Source organism: Paroedura picta, unplaced genomic scaffold, assembly GCF_049243985.1.
Source record: "Paroedura picta isolate Pp20150507F unplaced genomic scaffold, Ppicta_v3.0 Ppicta_v3_sca22, whole genome shotgun sequence".
NCBI classification, from domain to species: Eukaryota; Metazoa; Chordata; class Lepidosauria; order Squamata; family Gekkonidae; genus Paroedura; species Paroedura picta.
Window position 1 is genome coordinate 3120810 of NW_027518619.1, and position 16853 is coordinate 3137662.

The window sequence follows — 16853 nt, forward strand, 5'->3', positions numbered from 1 at the left end:
TTTTTTTAACCCTATCACAGGATGGAAATTCAAGGAAACATTTCGGTGACCCAAGCTTGGTGTACAAAGAGAAGTTATGCCACTCTCTACTGAACGGCTACAACCCTGAAATTACTACTGAGGTTGAAAAATTTCAGGTGAAAGCTGGGTTGATTATAGCTCATTTTAACTTTTAAGGTGTGTTAATTATCCTATTTTAAGTTGTTTTCTGTTGCCCCAGAGGGTCTGACCAGAACCAGTGGACTGAAATTAATTCAAAACAATTTTCAGCTAAACATCCGGAAGAAGTCCCTGACAGCTAGAGTGGTTCCTCCGTGGAACAGGCTTCTTCAGGAGGTGGCGGGTTCTTCTTCCTTGGAAGTTTTTAACCAGAGGCTAGAGAGCCACCTCACAGAAATGCTGATTCTGTGAATTTAGGCAAATTGTAAGTGGGTGGGCAGGAAGGAATGTGCCAGTGTTTGTCTCTTGTGGCCCTTTCTTGCATACCCAGGGAATTGCTGATTGCCACTGTTGGATGGTAGGTGAATTTCCTCCAGGCCAAGCTGGATTCTGGAGATTTTTGGTGGAGGGATCACTTGGGAATGAAATTGGGGTCCCTGTGGGTGGGTAGGTAGTTGTGAGTTTCTGCATTGTGCAGGGGATTGGACTAGATAAGCCTGGAGGTCCCTTCCAACTCTGTGATGCTACGATTCATTTTCTTATGTTTAGTTATTTTAAGGTATGGAATATATACAGCATTAAGGTGTCAGTTTCAGATTATTTTAAATCAGGTTTATTTTTTTTGTATTTATTATTAAATTTCTATATCGTCTCTCTTGGCCCAGCCGGCTCTTGGCAGTTTACATTAAAATATATAAAAACCATTAAAACCAACACAATCAATACAGTTAATACAGAACTATGGGGGGAAAGATGCCAAAGAAGGATGACCTGTGCAGTGACATTTCATCAAATGGAAATTCAATGCCATTTTTGTCAGTCTTGGAACTTTTCAGCATTAAATCAGATGCACAAAAACAGCCGCCCAATAGAAAAATAAAATTTGAAACATTGCGAATGTGCGTCCAAATCAATCCAAAGCCATGAACATCAGAAGACAATTTCATGTATCACCAGATACATGAAGTCCAGATCTCCAGTGTTTTTCCAATTCAAAAGTAATCACATTTACATTCACAGTGCTCATATTTCAGAGCTCATACCCAAGACAAAAAGGTACACTGAGGAGAGTGTGGGTAAAATTTTCATAATAACTCCCCCTCTTAAAATCTTGCATGTCATCAACATAACATTGGTAGTCTCCAAGGGACAAATTGGAGGGACTGACCTTCCTCCGTGTGTTTCACCACGTGCAGATCCAATATTCTCGTGGGTGAAATGATAACTGGATGGAATACACCTTTAAATTTCATCTCCGGTCCTAAAAAGAAGAAGAAGATAGCAAGGTTGATAGAAAACAGGGACCAATTTGTAACATACGCATGGAAATGTTTGCTTGTTTTACAAATGTGCCACTTTGGACTGAGCGTTCAGATACTGTCCTACTCAAAAGGGATGTGAAGAATTCAAAATCTAAAGACCATCCAAAGGAACCCAAGAATAAAGAACATTAGATACAACTTTTGGAAAAGTTACCATCAGATTAAATAGACCACTGCCATGATAAAGATAAAGAAACACATCAGATTAACGATGGCTTTAAAGGCTTAGAGAACAAATACAAAGCCAGATGTACTCTCGACTAGAAAGGCGATCTGCATAGTTCTTAAAGAGCTGATTAGCACAAATGAATGAACAGAGACAACATGCCTCAAGTTATGAGGTAAAGTGTGCTGCAGAGAAGCAACCGACTCATAGTTACCCCAAGTTTGACCTCGTGGGCATTTTCAAGGCAAGAGTTGGTTTGCCATTACCTTCCTCTGAACAGCAGCCCCTGTCTTAGTCTCCCATGCAAGTACTGTCCCTGCTTAGACTAGGCTGTTCTGAGCTATTAGAGCTGCTACAGTTATAGGGCGTTATGTATCCGCAAAAATGCTGTTGAAGGACGTGTCTTCCTAGTCAGTACAGGTTATGGCGGAAGACTTCATAGAAACAGTAGCTCAGAGACAGGGAGATGACCTGGTATGTACAAAAACCTGGTCAGGCCATCTAGAAATGGTTTTGGCTGCATCGACGACAGAGTTTCAATGGCTGTCAACAAGAGAAACTATCAAGAATGTAGGAAATGAAACCATACCCACACAAGTGTTCCCTACTATGAGAGGAGCCAGGGGATACTTGGCTTTCAGCTCCAGAAGTTCCTTAAGATCGACGGGCGAAATCCATGTCGTTCTTTCCCCGCGGAAGACCAGCGTTTGCGCAGTTTGACACTCTGCCATTCGCTGTAAGGGGGACAAAATTATGTCGGCGTTCAAACCATGAAAAAAGGACGATTCGAAGTGAATATGATAAGAAAAAAAAGAACCTACCTTAGGCTATGATTAACATTTATACAATTTAACAATAAATACAAATAGAAATCTTATCTCTTCTTTTAATCGTCATAAAACAACCAAAACGGCCTCCAGATTTAAACTGATTTCAAAGTGGCATTTTCATCAGTGGTTGTTTTTCCAACTTAATATTTGCTGATGGACTAGACCATGGGTAGTCAAACTGCGGCCCTCCAGATGTCCATGGACTACAATTCCCAGGAGCCCCTGCCAGCATTCGCTTGTAGTCCATGGACATCTGGAGGGCCGCAGTTTGACTACCCCTGGTCTAGTCCTTCACTATGATCTATTCTTCTTCACAGAATTTAAAGAATATATATATATTGGCCTTTGGTTGTTTTATGATGATTTAAAGAAGAGATAAGACATTTCTATTTGTTATTTTTATTGTTAAACTGTTTAAATGTTAGTTATAGCCTAGGGTAAGTTATTTTTTCTGTTCAAACCACAGCAATGGTGTTCTTTTTACAGAAGAAACTACCTGTTACTCTTCACACAAGTTGACAATGGGGACTGACAGCCATGTTGCAGGCTCAAGCCCCTGATGGCAACTTGGGGGTGAAAGCAGAGCAAAGGGCCGATATGGATCGGAACCAGAGCAAAGTCTCTGTCTTCCCTGTGCTGCTTGCAGGGGCCAAAAGGGCCCAGGGCTCATGCTGTGGGGAGGTGCTATTTGCCCCATCAGGAGTTTGCACATGCCAACAGTTCTACAAAGAGTGTCTTATTATTTCACTAGTGCAAAATGTCAATTTCCTTCAGCTCTTTCCTGCTGATTTTGCACAGTAGCTTGGGAGTTCAAGCGCTCCTCAACTCTCAGGGAACTCTGTTTGCTTAGTTGCTTGAATCTTTGAAAGTTAATTAAAAACAGTGAGAGAAAAGTTAAGACTAACTGCTTTTTAATAGAAGTTAAGAGGGGAAAGTAGCCTTCTTATCTAACTCATTGGCTGGCTGATTTGCAGTTGCGTTGATTATTTCGTATTTGGAGAACCACCAATCATCCGGACAGCAGTTATATGATTATGAAATTACAGGTTCAGAAAAAGATATTTCTCTCTCAATATGCCAAACTGTGATAAGCAAATCAGTTTTCTCTGGGGAGAAGTCTCAGAAGATTAGGGATTATCAGATTTCTGGTGTGTGACTTGGGCTTTTTGAGAATCCTTAAAAGCAGTGTACAAAAAATTAAAACCTAGCTAATTTTTTTTAATTACTCACTATAATATGATTGCGTAATGGAACGTTGACCATTTTAGCATCTATATTTACAGTTAACTAATTTTACATGCTTGCATTTCTTACCGTCTGGCATCATAAAGAGAACTATTTATTTTCTCAATAAAAGATAAAGCTGTGCAGCTGTTCAGCCCAGTTTGCTGTTTATAGTTCAGACAACCAAACTCACACTTCTTTGTGCCATCAGATTAAAAGGCTGAAAGGTGAAACCTGAAGAACTCGGCCACTAAATGGTTTGCATAAGCAAAGCTTTTTACAATTGTTCTGTCCAGGATCTTTAATTGAACACATGAAACAGGCTTTTAATGAATCAGACCCTGAGTCCATCAAAAAACACATATTCCTGACAAGTGCTCAGCCAATCTCTTCCTAAGAATTTCCCACAAAGGCTGTACCACCCTCCAAGGCAGCATATTCATCTACAAACAGCCCTCTCCATCAGAAAATGGCTTCTAATATTTAAGTGGAACCTCGTTTCCCATAATTTGAACCCACCGCTCCCAGGCCTTGTCTCTAAAGCTGCAGTAAATAAGATCATAGAATCATAGTTGGAAGGGACCTCCTGGGTCATCTAGTCCAACCCCCTGCACTATGCAGGACACACACAACCCTATCGTTCATCCACTGTAACCTGCCACCCTCTTGAGCCTTCACAGAAACAGCCTCTCTGTCAGATGGCTATCCAGCCTCTGTTTAAAAATTTCTAAAGATGGAGAACCCACCACCTCCCGAGGAAGCCTGTTCCACTGAGGAACCGCTCTAGCTGTCAAGAACTTCTTCTGGATGTTTAGATGGAATTTCTTTTAGATTAATTTCATCCCATTGGTTCTGATTCATCCCTCTGGGGCCATAGAACAACTCTGCTCCATACTCTATATGGCCACCTTTTAAATACTTGAAGATGGTTATCAGATCCCCTCTCAGTTGTCTCCTCTCCAGGCTAAACAGATGGTCCCCTCTTCAATGTCTCTAACTTTTACGCAGTTAAACACTGCTATCAAATCACTCCTCACCCTCCTCATTTTCAAGCAACACCCAATTCCCTCAACCTCTCATCATAAGGCATGGTTTCCAACCCTTCAGCCATCCCAGTTGGCATCCCAGAGGAGAGGAGAGGAGAGGAGAGGAGAGGAGAGGAGAGGAGAGGAGAGGAGAGGAGAGGAGAGGAGAGGAGAGGAGAGGAGAGGAGAGGAGAGGAGAGGAGAGGAGAGGAGAGGAGAGGAGAGGAGAGGAGAGGAAGACCTGGTTTTTATCCTCCATTTTTCACTACCTGAAGGAGACACAAAGTGGCTTACAATCCCTTTTCTTTCCTCCCCCTACAACAGAAATCCTGTGAGGTAGGTGAGGCTGGGAGAGCTGTGACAGAACTGTTTTGTGAGAACACTTCTAACAGAACTGTGACTGACCCAAGGTCACCCGGCTGGCTGCATGTGGAGGAGTCGGTACTCAAACACAGCTCTCCAGATTAGAGGTTACAGTTTTCTGCGATTACAGATGTAATTCTATACAGTGGTACCTCATTCTACATTCATTTAAATCAGTGGTCATGTCTAAGACAGAGCAACAGCAATTATATGGCCTTCTGTAGATCAGAAGCTATTACCAACAGATAGAATTTGTTGAAGCTCCAAAGCTGCAGTATATCTAACTGTCAAAATCGCTGCCAAATTACCAACTGGTAGGCCCTACCTTACTCTCTTCCTGTTCTTTTGTTTTGTAAAAGTCTGGCAGGTTGCAGCCTGGAAATATCCTAAAATGATCTACCCAGAAGCAAGTTTCATGTTATTCAGTGGGGCTAGTCTCATAACCGTGTCCTTAGGACCACAAATTTAGCAATCCACTTATCCAATTGTAACATCATTGATTAAGCCATCCCATTTACCCAATAGCTAGCACCATGTAGTAGTTAGGAATGTCAGACTAGTATCCGGGAGTCCCAGGTTCAAATCTCCCCTTGGGCCACAGAAGCTCACTGGGGGATCTTGGGCCAGTCACGCACTGTCAGGCTACCCTACCTCACAGGGTTGTGGTGATGAGAACATGGAAGAAAGGAGAATGGTGTAAGCTGCCTTCGGTCCCCTTGGGAAGAAAGGTGGGGTGCAAATGAATGAAATACATATAAATTAATGAAAATAAAGTATCAGCCTCCCATTTCCCTGCATAATGAGGATCCGCTCTAAGCCTTAAAACATTGCTCAATACAAACCCCGTCTAGTTTTTACCATGAGTTCCGGAGGAAATATTGGCTCTTGGGTGGGGTCCAAAGGCTGAAATTCTTCTGCTGAAAACAACGCTGTGCAAATCTTTAAAAGGGGGAAAAGAAAAATAACATGGCTGGTGAGCAAAAGTGACCTCGTCAACCTGGGAATGGGTGGGAGTGTGTGAAATACCACTGAAATCAACACTCTTTTCTTCATACACGAAGTTGCTTTGTACTGAATCTGATCCTTGGTCCATCAAGGCCCCTGCTGTTCACTCAGACTGGCTGCAGCTCTCTAGGGTCTCGGGTAAAAGGTCTATTCCCATCACCTACTACCTGATCCCTTCAACTGATGATGCTGGTGATTGAATCTGGGGCTTCCTGCCTGCCAAGCAGATACTGTACCATTGAACCACAGCTACTCTCTAAGAAACTTGGTGGAAACAGCTCCCGGAAGAGCTGAGGGCCCTGACGGAACTCTCTCAGTTCCGCAGGGCCTGTAAAATGGAGCTCTTCCGCCCGGTCTTTGGTTGAGGCTGGGTTGCAGGGACAATTGTGGCCCCTCGTCCGGCCAGCGCTACTCCATTCTGCGATCTTGTACCTGTGGTGGTTTGTTTGTAAATTGGGGAAGGATTGGGGGGTTATGCTGCCATATTGGGGGGTTTTTATGGGTTCCCCCCAGTGTTTCCCCTGCCCCAAAAAGCCTTCTCTCTCCCCCACCCCCTAGCCTCCCTGGGGCAGGGGAGGGTGCCACTAGCACCCATTGTATTTTACAATACAACGGGTTTTTTAGCTAGTCTAAACGGTAATGACTGGGGAAGGCACTGGCAAACCACCCCGTATTGAGTCTGCCATGAAAACGCTGGAGGGCGTCACCCCAAGGGTCAGACATGACCCAGTGCTTGTACAGGGGATACCTTTACCTTTAAATAAATAAATGAACAACATCCTGGCATTGCAAATCGCAAACAAAAAAACCCTTTCCAGTCATGCAATTAATGAACAGGGAAGCAATATACTAATCTGTAACCCACCTTCCTGTCTTTGTTAGGTAACGAAGGTAAGCCATCGTCTTCCTCCAAGCAGCAGCCCCCTTTCCCCTCATTTTGGCAGCAAAATGCTTCCTGAAACATAAAGTATCATTGCAGCAATGACCTTTTACCAAAGGACTTCAGCTGAGCAGAGAACAGCTTGGTCTGAACGCTTTACTCCACTCCTTCATGATTAGGCCGCTTCCGAGCCTGCCCCTCAGGGACGCCATTTTGTCACCCTCCACTTACCCCACAGAAGGTTTTATAGCCATCTATAATGGGCCGGTAACCAGTGCAGCGACACAAATTCCCTAATGAAACGATAAAAATAAAACTGTTACTCTTAATTGGAGGGATATATCAATAATCCTTTTGGTACTGTCCATAGAGTTTTCAAAGAATTGAGGCTTTTGAACTCTGGTGCTGGAGAAGACTATTCTTGTGGTTCCCTTGGACTGCAAGGCGAACAAACCGGTCAGTGCTAGAGGAGATCAGCCCTGACTGCTCCTTAGAAGGCCAGATCCTGAAGATGAAACTCAAATACTTTGGCCACCTCATGAAAAGGAAGGACTCCCTGGAGAAGAGCCTAATGCTGGGAGCGATTGAGGGCAAAAGAAGAAGGGGACGACAGAGAATGAGGTGGCTGGATGGAGTCACTAAAGCAGTCGGTGGGAGCTTAAATGGACTCCGGGGAATGGTAGAGGACAGGAAGGCCTGGAGGATCATTGTCCATGGCGTTACGATGGGTCGGACACGACTTCACAACGAACAACGACAATCAATAATCCATTTTGCTTCTCAGTCCTCACAAGGGCGTTTACCTGCCAGAGCTTCCATGATCTGTTCGTTTGACGGTTCTGTCTCATTGCGCAGTAAAGCATAGATGGACATCACCATTCCTGGGGTGCAGAAGCCACATTGAGAGCCATGGCTTTTAGCTATCCGTTCCTGGGACAATGTAAAAACAGCTGCAGGGTAACTAAATTCCCTTATTCAGATTATTTTTTAAAGACCATAATTAAACAAATATTATTCTAAGATGTTCCCCAGTGGATGCAGTTAATTACTATTCAGCTTTCTGGACAAAAGCCACCCCTCCCACGCAAAAGAAACCTATACAGGTATTGTGGTCCACATGAAATTAGAACAGTCTCTTACTTTGGGTTCCATTTGTCCTTTTAATGCTTTTATTTACGACTGTCCTAGGCAGCTCACACACATGCAATTAAACAGCAATAAAACCACACAGCAAGAGCTACCCCCTCTGCCAGAAATGGAATCCAAATCCACAGTGCAGGAGCAAGGGCTGCATTTTGCACAATAAGTTGGTTGACAGGTTCCAAGAGGTACTAAATTGCTCTTTGCAGGAGGGGAAATTTCTGACCACTTTGAAAGAGGTGTCTGTGATATTGATGATCGCTACGTATTTTCAGGATGTCTTAGAGGAGGAGAATTATCTAGATCAGTGGTTCTCAACCTTCCTAATGCCGCAACCGTTTAATACAAGTTCTTTGTGTTGTGGTGACCCCACCCATAAAATCATGCAAGGGTTCTTTCACAGAAATAAAACCGAATCTGACCAATGGCATGAAGATCCAGTGTTCATGATTGTATATAAAATGTTTCTTTTCCGGGGGCGCTGCTAGAGTGCCTGGCGGCAGAAGGAGCAGCATCATTGGTGGCCCCCTGGCCAAGCTGCTCATCCTCCGCGACCCCTGTGAAAGGGTCATTCAACCCCCAAAGGGGTCCTGACCCTCAGGTTGAGAACCACTGATCTAGACCTATTTCAGTTTGGCTTTAGGCCTCAGTTTGGGACAGAGAAGGACTTGGTTGGCTTGTTACCTTGTTAGGCCCTTATATTGCTATATTGTCTGAACTGTAGGCCACCTCGAACAGAACTCCGAAGAGGTGGCAGACAAATATCCAAAATGAAGAATTATTTATACACTCACACTGTGTGTATTTACCTGAGCTGGATGAATCCTGGTTTTGATGCTTCCGACTCCTTCCACAGTGACAACAGCGCAGCCATACAGTGAACATAAGGGAAGCAAGCATGCGTTGGCGGAATAATGACTTGGATCGTAAAGGAGAATATAGCTAGCATTTATCACATATAGTCATCTACCTGTACCCTGTACGATACCTTTACCCAGATGGTCTACACTAGCCTGACCTCATCGTATCACAGAAGCTAAGCAGAGTCAGCCCTAGTTAGAACTTGGATGGAAATCACCAAGGAATACTAGGGTGATACACAGAGGCCAACAATAACCAACCACCCCTGAAAGTCTCCTGAAAGTCTCTTGAAAGACTCTTGAAAACTCTACAAGGTCCCAGTAAGCTGGCTGCAACATGATGTCGAATACAAACAAACAAAATGGTGTTATTACTGTCGTGCGGGGATGATAATTCTAAGTACATTACCCTGAATTTGGGAAATCTTGACATCTACGTCAGCTTGCTGACAATCCCATACTCATATTGTTAACGTCTAAAAATTCACAGAAGGTTGATGAATTCAGTTACCTAATTTGAGATTTGGCATAGGACGTGAAATGAAGGACACCCCCATCTGGTTAAGATACTAAGTCCGATGCCAGTACAACTCCAAGGGATGCTAATACAGCCTACCAAGTAATCCAGAGGAATACCTGCACAGTGTGGTATAGGCACCAACGCAGACCTGGCACTAGAATTTGATGGGGAGACGTTGCAACAGTTTGCCCACTTGGGGGCCCTCAACCATAATAGGGGGGTACTAAATGGTCGCATACGCCATGGTGCTCCAATCCTAACACCACAGCTTAAGTTACCAGCCTGGCTTGAGGCTTGAGAGGATGTTTGTACAGGTCCACCAGCCAGCTTAAGGTTCAAAAGTTGGCATACTAAAACCCACAGATCTTGTACTGTCCCAGTGAAACATTATATCCATGAGAATACTGGTTGTAAGAATCAACATCCCTGGTGAACATAATAGGAGCAAAGCAATAGATGTGTCTTCACTCACAGCCACAAACACATCAATGCTGCAATTTTACATAGTAATTAAATTTGTATCCAGTCACAGCTCTTCAAGAGGAATCCAGCAGGTGAACGGGGGTGCGATGGAGGAAAGACTTGGATATTGGGTACCCCAAAGAAAGGGCACAACTGGGGAACACTTTGCACAAGACCAAGTGGAACTGTTATTAGATAGAGATAGAAGTGTGTATGCACACAAAAGCTTGTATCTCCAATCAAACTTTAGAATCATAGAGCTGGAGGGGATCTCCTGGGTAATCTAGTCCAACCCCCTGCACTATGCAGGACACTCACAACCTTATTGCTCATCCACTGTAACCTGCCACCCCCTTGTACCTTCACAGAATCAGCCTCTCCATCAAATGGCTATCCAGCCTTTGTTTAAAAATCTCCAAAGATGGAGAACCCAACTTTGTTGGTCTTATAGGTGCCAGCTTTGTTCAACTACTAGAGTATACTGCTACTAGGGTATACTGCAGACATTACTAAAGATGTCTCAGTGGAACAGGTTTCCTCAGGAGGTGATGGGTGGCCAGAAGTCAGCTGCAACTTGACAGGACTTTCCACTAAGTGCAGATCACGGTTGGTTTCTGGTGAGGCCCTGACCAAGGATCAAGGATGCTTTTTCCTCCCTCCATGGTCAGACCTCCTTGTCAGTATCACTGCAACCTAATGTTTCATGGTTGCTTAGATGGCAATAGAATGGAGGGATCCATAGTTCATTTTGAGATACAGAAATGGCAGTGCTTTGCCAACAGATTCCCTTGTTCAAAATATATAATTGTTCCACCCAGTTTGCCATCATCCACAGAAGGATACAGGATCTTCTTAGCAACTGGCTCATATCTTGAGATCATCACAGTACATGCACCGCATCCTCCTCCACCGCAGCCATACTTGGTACCCGTGAGACGAACTAGAAGAACTGGAGTTAAGGGTATATGACTGGTATAGAACTCCATGCATTATGGACTACTTCCTTCCTAGACCTCTGAAGTGGCGATCTCAAACTCAACCTCACCACAGCCACATATTTAACGGCAATCAATGTATAAACATGCTATTCTTCGTAGGGCTTTATCGGGATGATGATCAAGTAGACCTTCATTAGTATCTTCTTCTTACTATAAATCAATATTGATCTAATCTTAGTATAGAGACCTCACTGAGAACATGTAACATATGAGAAGCAAATCTGCTAGGCTCACCAGTCCTTTTTCACAATGACAATTCAAAATCCAGGTTCCGAAGTACCTCTGCAATTCTGAAAATTAACATAAAGTTATGATACACTTTCATAACAATTCCAAAAAGCAATTTGCCATATTTACACGAAATAAAATTCCTGTAAAGTCTCCCGACTCACGTTCCCAACAGGGTTACAGACAGGTCCATCATCCCTGGCCAGGTGATTTCAATAGGTACTTAAAGGTGTTGAAACTCTCATGGTTACTTCAGCTTATCACTTAATGGCCTGCCACTGTTGTGAGTAACCAACTGAGAAACCCAGATCAGCAAGATCTGTTTAACAGCTGTCAGCTGATTTTGAATTGTCAATGTGCAAAGGGATTGGTGAGTTGAAATGTTTATATTTGAATTTTGAGTCTTCTATCAAAATGAATCTAAGAAGAAACAAAGAACCAACATCTTTGGAATTTGAATCATTTGTTTATTGTACTCAACTATACAGCTGTGTTTCTCTTTTATAGGTAATTGACACAGTGTAGCCCTTCTTTGTTATTTATTGGAATTATGGCAAAAATGACTTCTGTTAAACAAAACAGCATTGGGGTTTTCAGCACAGACTATGAATCATTTGAAAGTTGGAGGCACTTAGACGTAAATTAAGCATCCATATTTGGTGTGACAAATAAGTGGGTTCCAGAACAAAACTAGTCTGAACTCTCCCTAAAAGCTAAAATTACTAAATTGAGACTATTATATTTAGATGACATCATGAGAAGACTAGAGTCCCTTGAAAAGTCAATAATGCTAGGAAAACGTGAAGGCAGCAGGAAAAGAGATGGACTGACCCAGCAGGAGATGGGATTGGCTCAACAAAAGTAGCCATAGCCTTCAGTTGGAACACCGGAGCAAAGCTGTTAGCAATGGGATGTTTTGGAGGAAGAAGTAGATCTTATATGCCACTTTTCCCTACCAGAAGGAGTCTCAAAGTGGCTTATAATCATCTTCCTTTCATTGATAGGGTCACCATAAGTTGGAAGCTTTGGGAAGAGTTGCCCCCCAAGGTAGCCAGCATTCACTGCCATCACTGACGTGTGGATGGGGTAATCACAGCCGGGGGCCAAACAGAGGGGACCTGCCAGTCTCACAGGGACTACTTAGCCTAGCTTACTCTTGGCCGCTAAGAGTCCTTCAGGCCAATGGTCAGCAGTGAACTTACCCAGTTAGTTAAAAGGTCAGTCCAGGATGGAACTGATGTGATAACGGGGAGAATTTGTGTGAGAAAGATAAGGAGAATTAAGGAGGATAGAGGTCAAAGACAAGCAAAGGCTAATGAGACCGTAGCCCATCACAAGCAGGCTGTTGGCTTATAGCAGGCCATTATCTAAAACCTTGATTGATGAGCTATTTACAACCATGAATGCATATTCTAAAAGAGGATACGTCTTTTCCTCAGATAAGATAGTGTCATCTGCTCTGGATCTGCATTCTTCTCTACTACCTGTAGGGGACAGGGAAAAGCAAATAGTCTTTCTGTTAACTACAGATTCTTTCCTTTGAACATTTACTATGTAAATCTTTCATACCTAGCCAAGATAGTTCTTTGGGTAGATCAGTATGTTCAATTCTAAGTTAAATTCTAAGTGAAACAGATGGGATGGCACAAAGTATTCCCCAATGTGCTGCCTGTGGGTACCACAGCACCTGGCTGACACCTTTCCTGGCACCTCCAATTATTTAGCTAAGCGGGCAGAGCCAGGTGAATCTGATTGGCCTTCTGAGATCTGATTGGATGTGCTGTTTTTTTCTTAAGTTGCTTCATCAGCTGCTGCCCCAGTACAAGAATCTTCACCACACAACGAAAGAAAAGCTGCGTGTGTGCGAGGAAACATTTCTAACCAATATGTTTATTTTATTATTTATTTATTTTATTGGATTTATATGCCACCCTGTCTTCGGAAACTCAGGACATCAAACTAGGCCTGCCAGATTAGAAGCCGCCACTCTTAACAACTGGATCTAAACAGAGCTTTTGTCTGAATTGGTGAAGAGTTATTATCAGAGATGTGCATGACCTCACTCTCTGACACTTTGTGGTTGGCTCCACCACAGGCGACAGCCATTTTGTAACCACACCCTTACCACCCTGTGTCGGAATACCAAAGGTATTCCTGGGATACACAGTAACATGCATTTGCCTCATGCCCACTCTGAGGACCTATGGGACAGAAGCAGACAAAGGAATAGTACAAAAAGCAATCTCAAGGTCCAGATAATATCCAGCAATGTGCCAGCATAGCAACGCTCCAGCTTCATGGAAACCAGGGAGAAAACCAAGTTTGGAGAACTAGGCATGAAAAAAACACACACCCTGTATCATTAAAAACAATGTGCATGCTCTTCTTAAAAAATCAGAATTTGGAGGAGCATATTGGTTGTCTTAGAAACCCAAAGCAGAGAAGATGTGAGTAGAGAAAGCACAGCCTAGAAGAAAGAAGGGAAGGAATGAAAGGAAGCAGAGCTAGAGAAGAGAAGCAAACCCAGCATGGTGACCAGCATGGTTAAAGGATTTACAAGGCATGCAGCACCAGAGCCAACTTAAGGATTCGCAGGGCCTTAGCAGTGCACAACTAGCACTAGGGTTGTGTGCAGTGGCATCCAAATTGGCCGGAGATCCGTGCCTGCGCGTGTGCACCAAGTTGTGCACCGGCACCCGCACCTCCCCCCCCCCGTGGCATGGCGGAGGCTGCATCGACGTGATAGCCCTCTTTAAGTTTTGAAAGGTTGTCATTTGGTGGAGGACAGGATGCTGTTCCCGTTGGCTGCAGAGGAAAGGACATGCAGTAATGGGTTTAAACTTCAAGTACAACGATATAGGCTAGATATCAGGAAAACAATTTTCACAGTCAGATTAGTTCAGCAGTAGAATAGGCTGCCTAAGGAGGTGGTGAGCTCCCCCTCACTGGCAGTCTTCAAGCAAAGGTTGGATACACACTTTTCTTGGATGCTTTAGGGTGCTTAGGGCTGATCCTGCATTGAGCAGGGGGTTGGACTAGATGGCCTGTATGGCCCCTTCCAATTCCATGATTCTATCACGTGAAACGGCTGATTCGGACGCTGCTGCACACAACCCTAACTGGCTCTGTTACTTATGCTGCAGAAATAATAGCAGGGCACCCTTCCCAGAAATAGAAGAGTTGTTTTTTATATGCTGCTTTTCTCTACCCGAAGCAGTCTCAAAGCGGCTTACAATCGCCTTCCCTTTCCTCTCCCCACAACAGACACCCTGTGAGGGAGGTGAGGCTGGGAGAGCCCTGATATCACTGCTCGGTCAGAAAAACTTTATCAGTGCCCTGGCGAGCCCAAAATCACCCAGCTAACTACATATGGGGGAGCGGGGAATCAAACTCAGCTCTCCAGCTTAGAAGTCTGCACTCCTAACCACTACACCAAGCTGGCTCTCATAGTGGGAACTTTGGAAGCAATGGACAACTTCAGTTTGCTGAAAATATTTACTAGCATTACAAAATTAAACAATTTACATTTTTAATTGAGTACTTTTATTTAAATTTAGTTATTTACACGGTTTACGTTCACACAAAATCTTCACAAGGCTTGGCAACAGAAACGTAAGAAGAGCCTTGCTGGATTAGCCCAGGGGCCATCTAGTCCAGTATCTGAGGAACTGTGTATGCACATGAAAGCTCCTACCTTGAATAAAAATGTGTTGGTCTTAAAGGTACCACGGGACTCTAAATCTGTACTGTCTCATACCAGTTCCCATGGAGGGTTAAAAAAAGGGGGCTTAGAGGCCAAGACCTTCCTCTGAGATGTCTCCTGAGTGTGAAGGAGTCATTGACAGACTTCTCTTCCATAAATCTACCTAATCCCCTGTGAAAGCTGGTTATTCCTGTGGCTCTCGCTATATCATTTGGCAACAGATGCTGCATTTTAATCTCTCTTTGTAAAGCAGACTCATTCCTTCTCCACCCAAACTCCAATTCAGTTTTCCATAAAGTTTTAATAAAGTTGCATCAACTTTATTAGACTCAGAGGGATAAAGTATCTGACAGCAAAGCAGAAACCCAGCAGCACGTTGCCAGTAGTCTTAAAGACTCCACATTGCTTCAACTTGCTCCTCATGCAAGGTCCCTTTACTACTTCCCATGCTGTAAGAAAATAGCTATAGTGCTATTTGTGGCTGTAAACAGAAGACGGTGCAAGGAATCGGAGAAGCTAGGGTTACCTGATGGGGGGGAGGACATGTTCCCCGCCCCCTTTTTTCGGTGCCAACCTCTTTTGGGCTCTTAAAAAAAAAACCACCTGACAAAAACATCCTCTTTGGGGGTTGCAATATTCCAGATATTCCCATCTTAAATAGCAGGGGGTCTTTAAAAAGAGATCTGTCCTAGCAATCACTTATTCGAGGAGGTTCTTAGGAAAATCGGTGCTCTATCTCTGCCTTGGTGACCCTGGAAGAGCAGGACAGGTGGGAGAGGGTCGCACAAGCTGCCGGGTTGTTTGTAAAGTTCTACTTCCTGCACTGGAAGGGCCAATCCGTTTCCCAAAAGAAAATGCCCAAAGAGCATGGCACTGAGGCCGGCCCAATCGGCACGGGTGCCAAGCCAAGGCGGGGCACGGAACAAAATGAGGACCCAAAGCCACGGGCCTGGGGCTGGGGAAGCGCCACTAGGCGCTTATACCCACTAGGCGCAAAGCCAAACTGGTTATACCCACTAGGTATAACCCACTAGGCGCAAAGCAAAACTGGCCGGACCCGGCATGTGTTAAAGGGCAAATGTTTCCAAGCAGCTCGCGTTTGCCCCCGGCAAGAGCAGGGCGGCCGGGGCTGCCTCCGCTCGCACTTACCCGGCGCCCGTTCACGTAGAACACGAGCTCGTCCGAAGCGCTCTTGGCAGGAGACATGATGGTCGCGAGTGCGGCGCAAGAGGGCCTCTGGACTGAGCCCGGGAAGGGGCGGGACCGGCCGGGAAGCCAGCAGAAAGCAGCCCCACCCCCGGGAAGAGCAGCCCAGGGGCGGGCGGACATTGGGAAGCTGCCCTGTCCCGGGCCACAGGCTAGGTGCTGGGCGCCAGGGCGCCTGGCAGAAGCGTCGCCCGGCAGCTCCGGCTCGCATCCCCCGCGTGGGAGACCCGCAGAAATGGCCGCAGGCTATCGAGCAGCAGGAGAAAACACAGTTGCCACATCTGCAATGCTCTAGGAATTTCCCCAATCTCGATGGCTTTTAGCATGGGGGAAAATCCTAGAGCATTGCTGATGCAGTGACATCACATCTGGGTGATCATTCCCCACTTTCCGCTCTTCCAACTCTTGTGGATTGCTTGCACAGGGCTGGCCACCCTACAACTGGCTTGCAATTTTTTTTTTTCAAATGTGATATTTTGCATAGACCTACATTTCCTGAAAAATGCAAAGGCAACGTTACTATCCCGTGACAGCAGGCACACCTGCAACTTTCCCTTCTTCAGGCAAGCACTGGAATGCTGAGGTTCTCTCTCACATGCTGTTCCATCTGTCTCCTATAGGGGAGTCACTCTTTGCTTTAGCAGCCAAGAAAATACAAGCTAGACATGCATATAAAGAGGACAAAGCTCTTATATGATTAGTACTTTTGGTAAAATTGTTTTAATGCTCACTTGAAGCCTGAAAAAATATTTCAAAAGTTCC

At 44.5% G+C, this 16853-nt stretch overlaps 1 protein-coding gene across 2 annotated transcripts in view; it reads right to left on the reverse strand.

Moving 5' to 3' along the window:
- Window positions 1-16324, reverse strand: part of LOC143828379 (aldehyde oxidase 1-like) — a 63102-nt gene extending 46778 nt beyond the window's left edge. The window contains exons 1-10 of one of the 2 annotated variants that reach the window (XM_077318771.1): window positions 16035-16160; window positions 12609-12666; window positions 10800-10896; window positions 8924-9032; window positions 7778-7904; window positions 7206-7267; window positions 6960-7049; window positions 5948-6028; window positions 2237-2381; window positions 1328-1420 (exon numbers count right to left, since the gene is read on the reverse strand). In XM_077318771.1, coding sequence (XP_077174886.1) covers window positions 1328-1420; window positions 2237-2381; window positions 5948-6028; window positions 6960-7049; window positions 7206-7267; window positions 7778-7904; window positions 8924-9032; window positions 10800-10896; window positions 12609-12666; window positions 16035-16091 — 919 coding nt within the window. In that variant the 5' untranslated portion in view covers window positions 16092-16160. Of the gene's footprint in view, window positions 1-1327; window positions 1421-2236; window positions 2382-5947; window positions 6029-6959; window positions 7050-7205; window positions 7268-7777; window positions 7905-8923; window positions 9033-10799; window positions 10906-12608; window positions 12667-16034 lie in introns of both variants that reach the window. The other variant, XM_077318770.1, reaches the window with a different exon arrangement.
- Window positions 16325-16853: the final 529 nt, after the last annotated feature.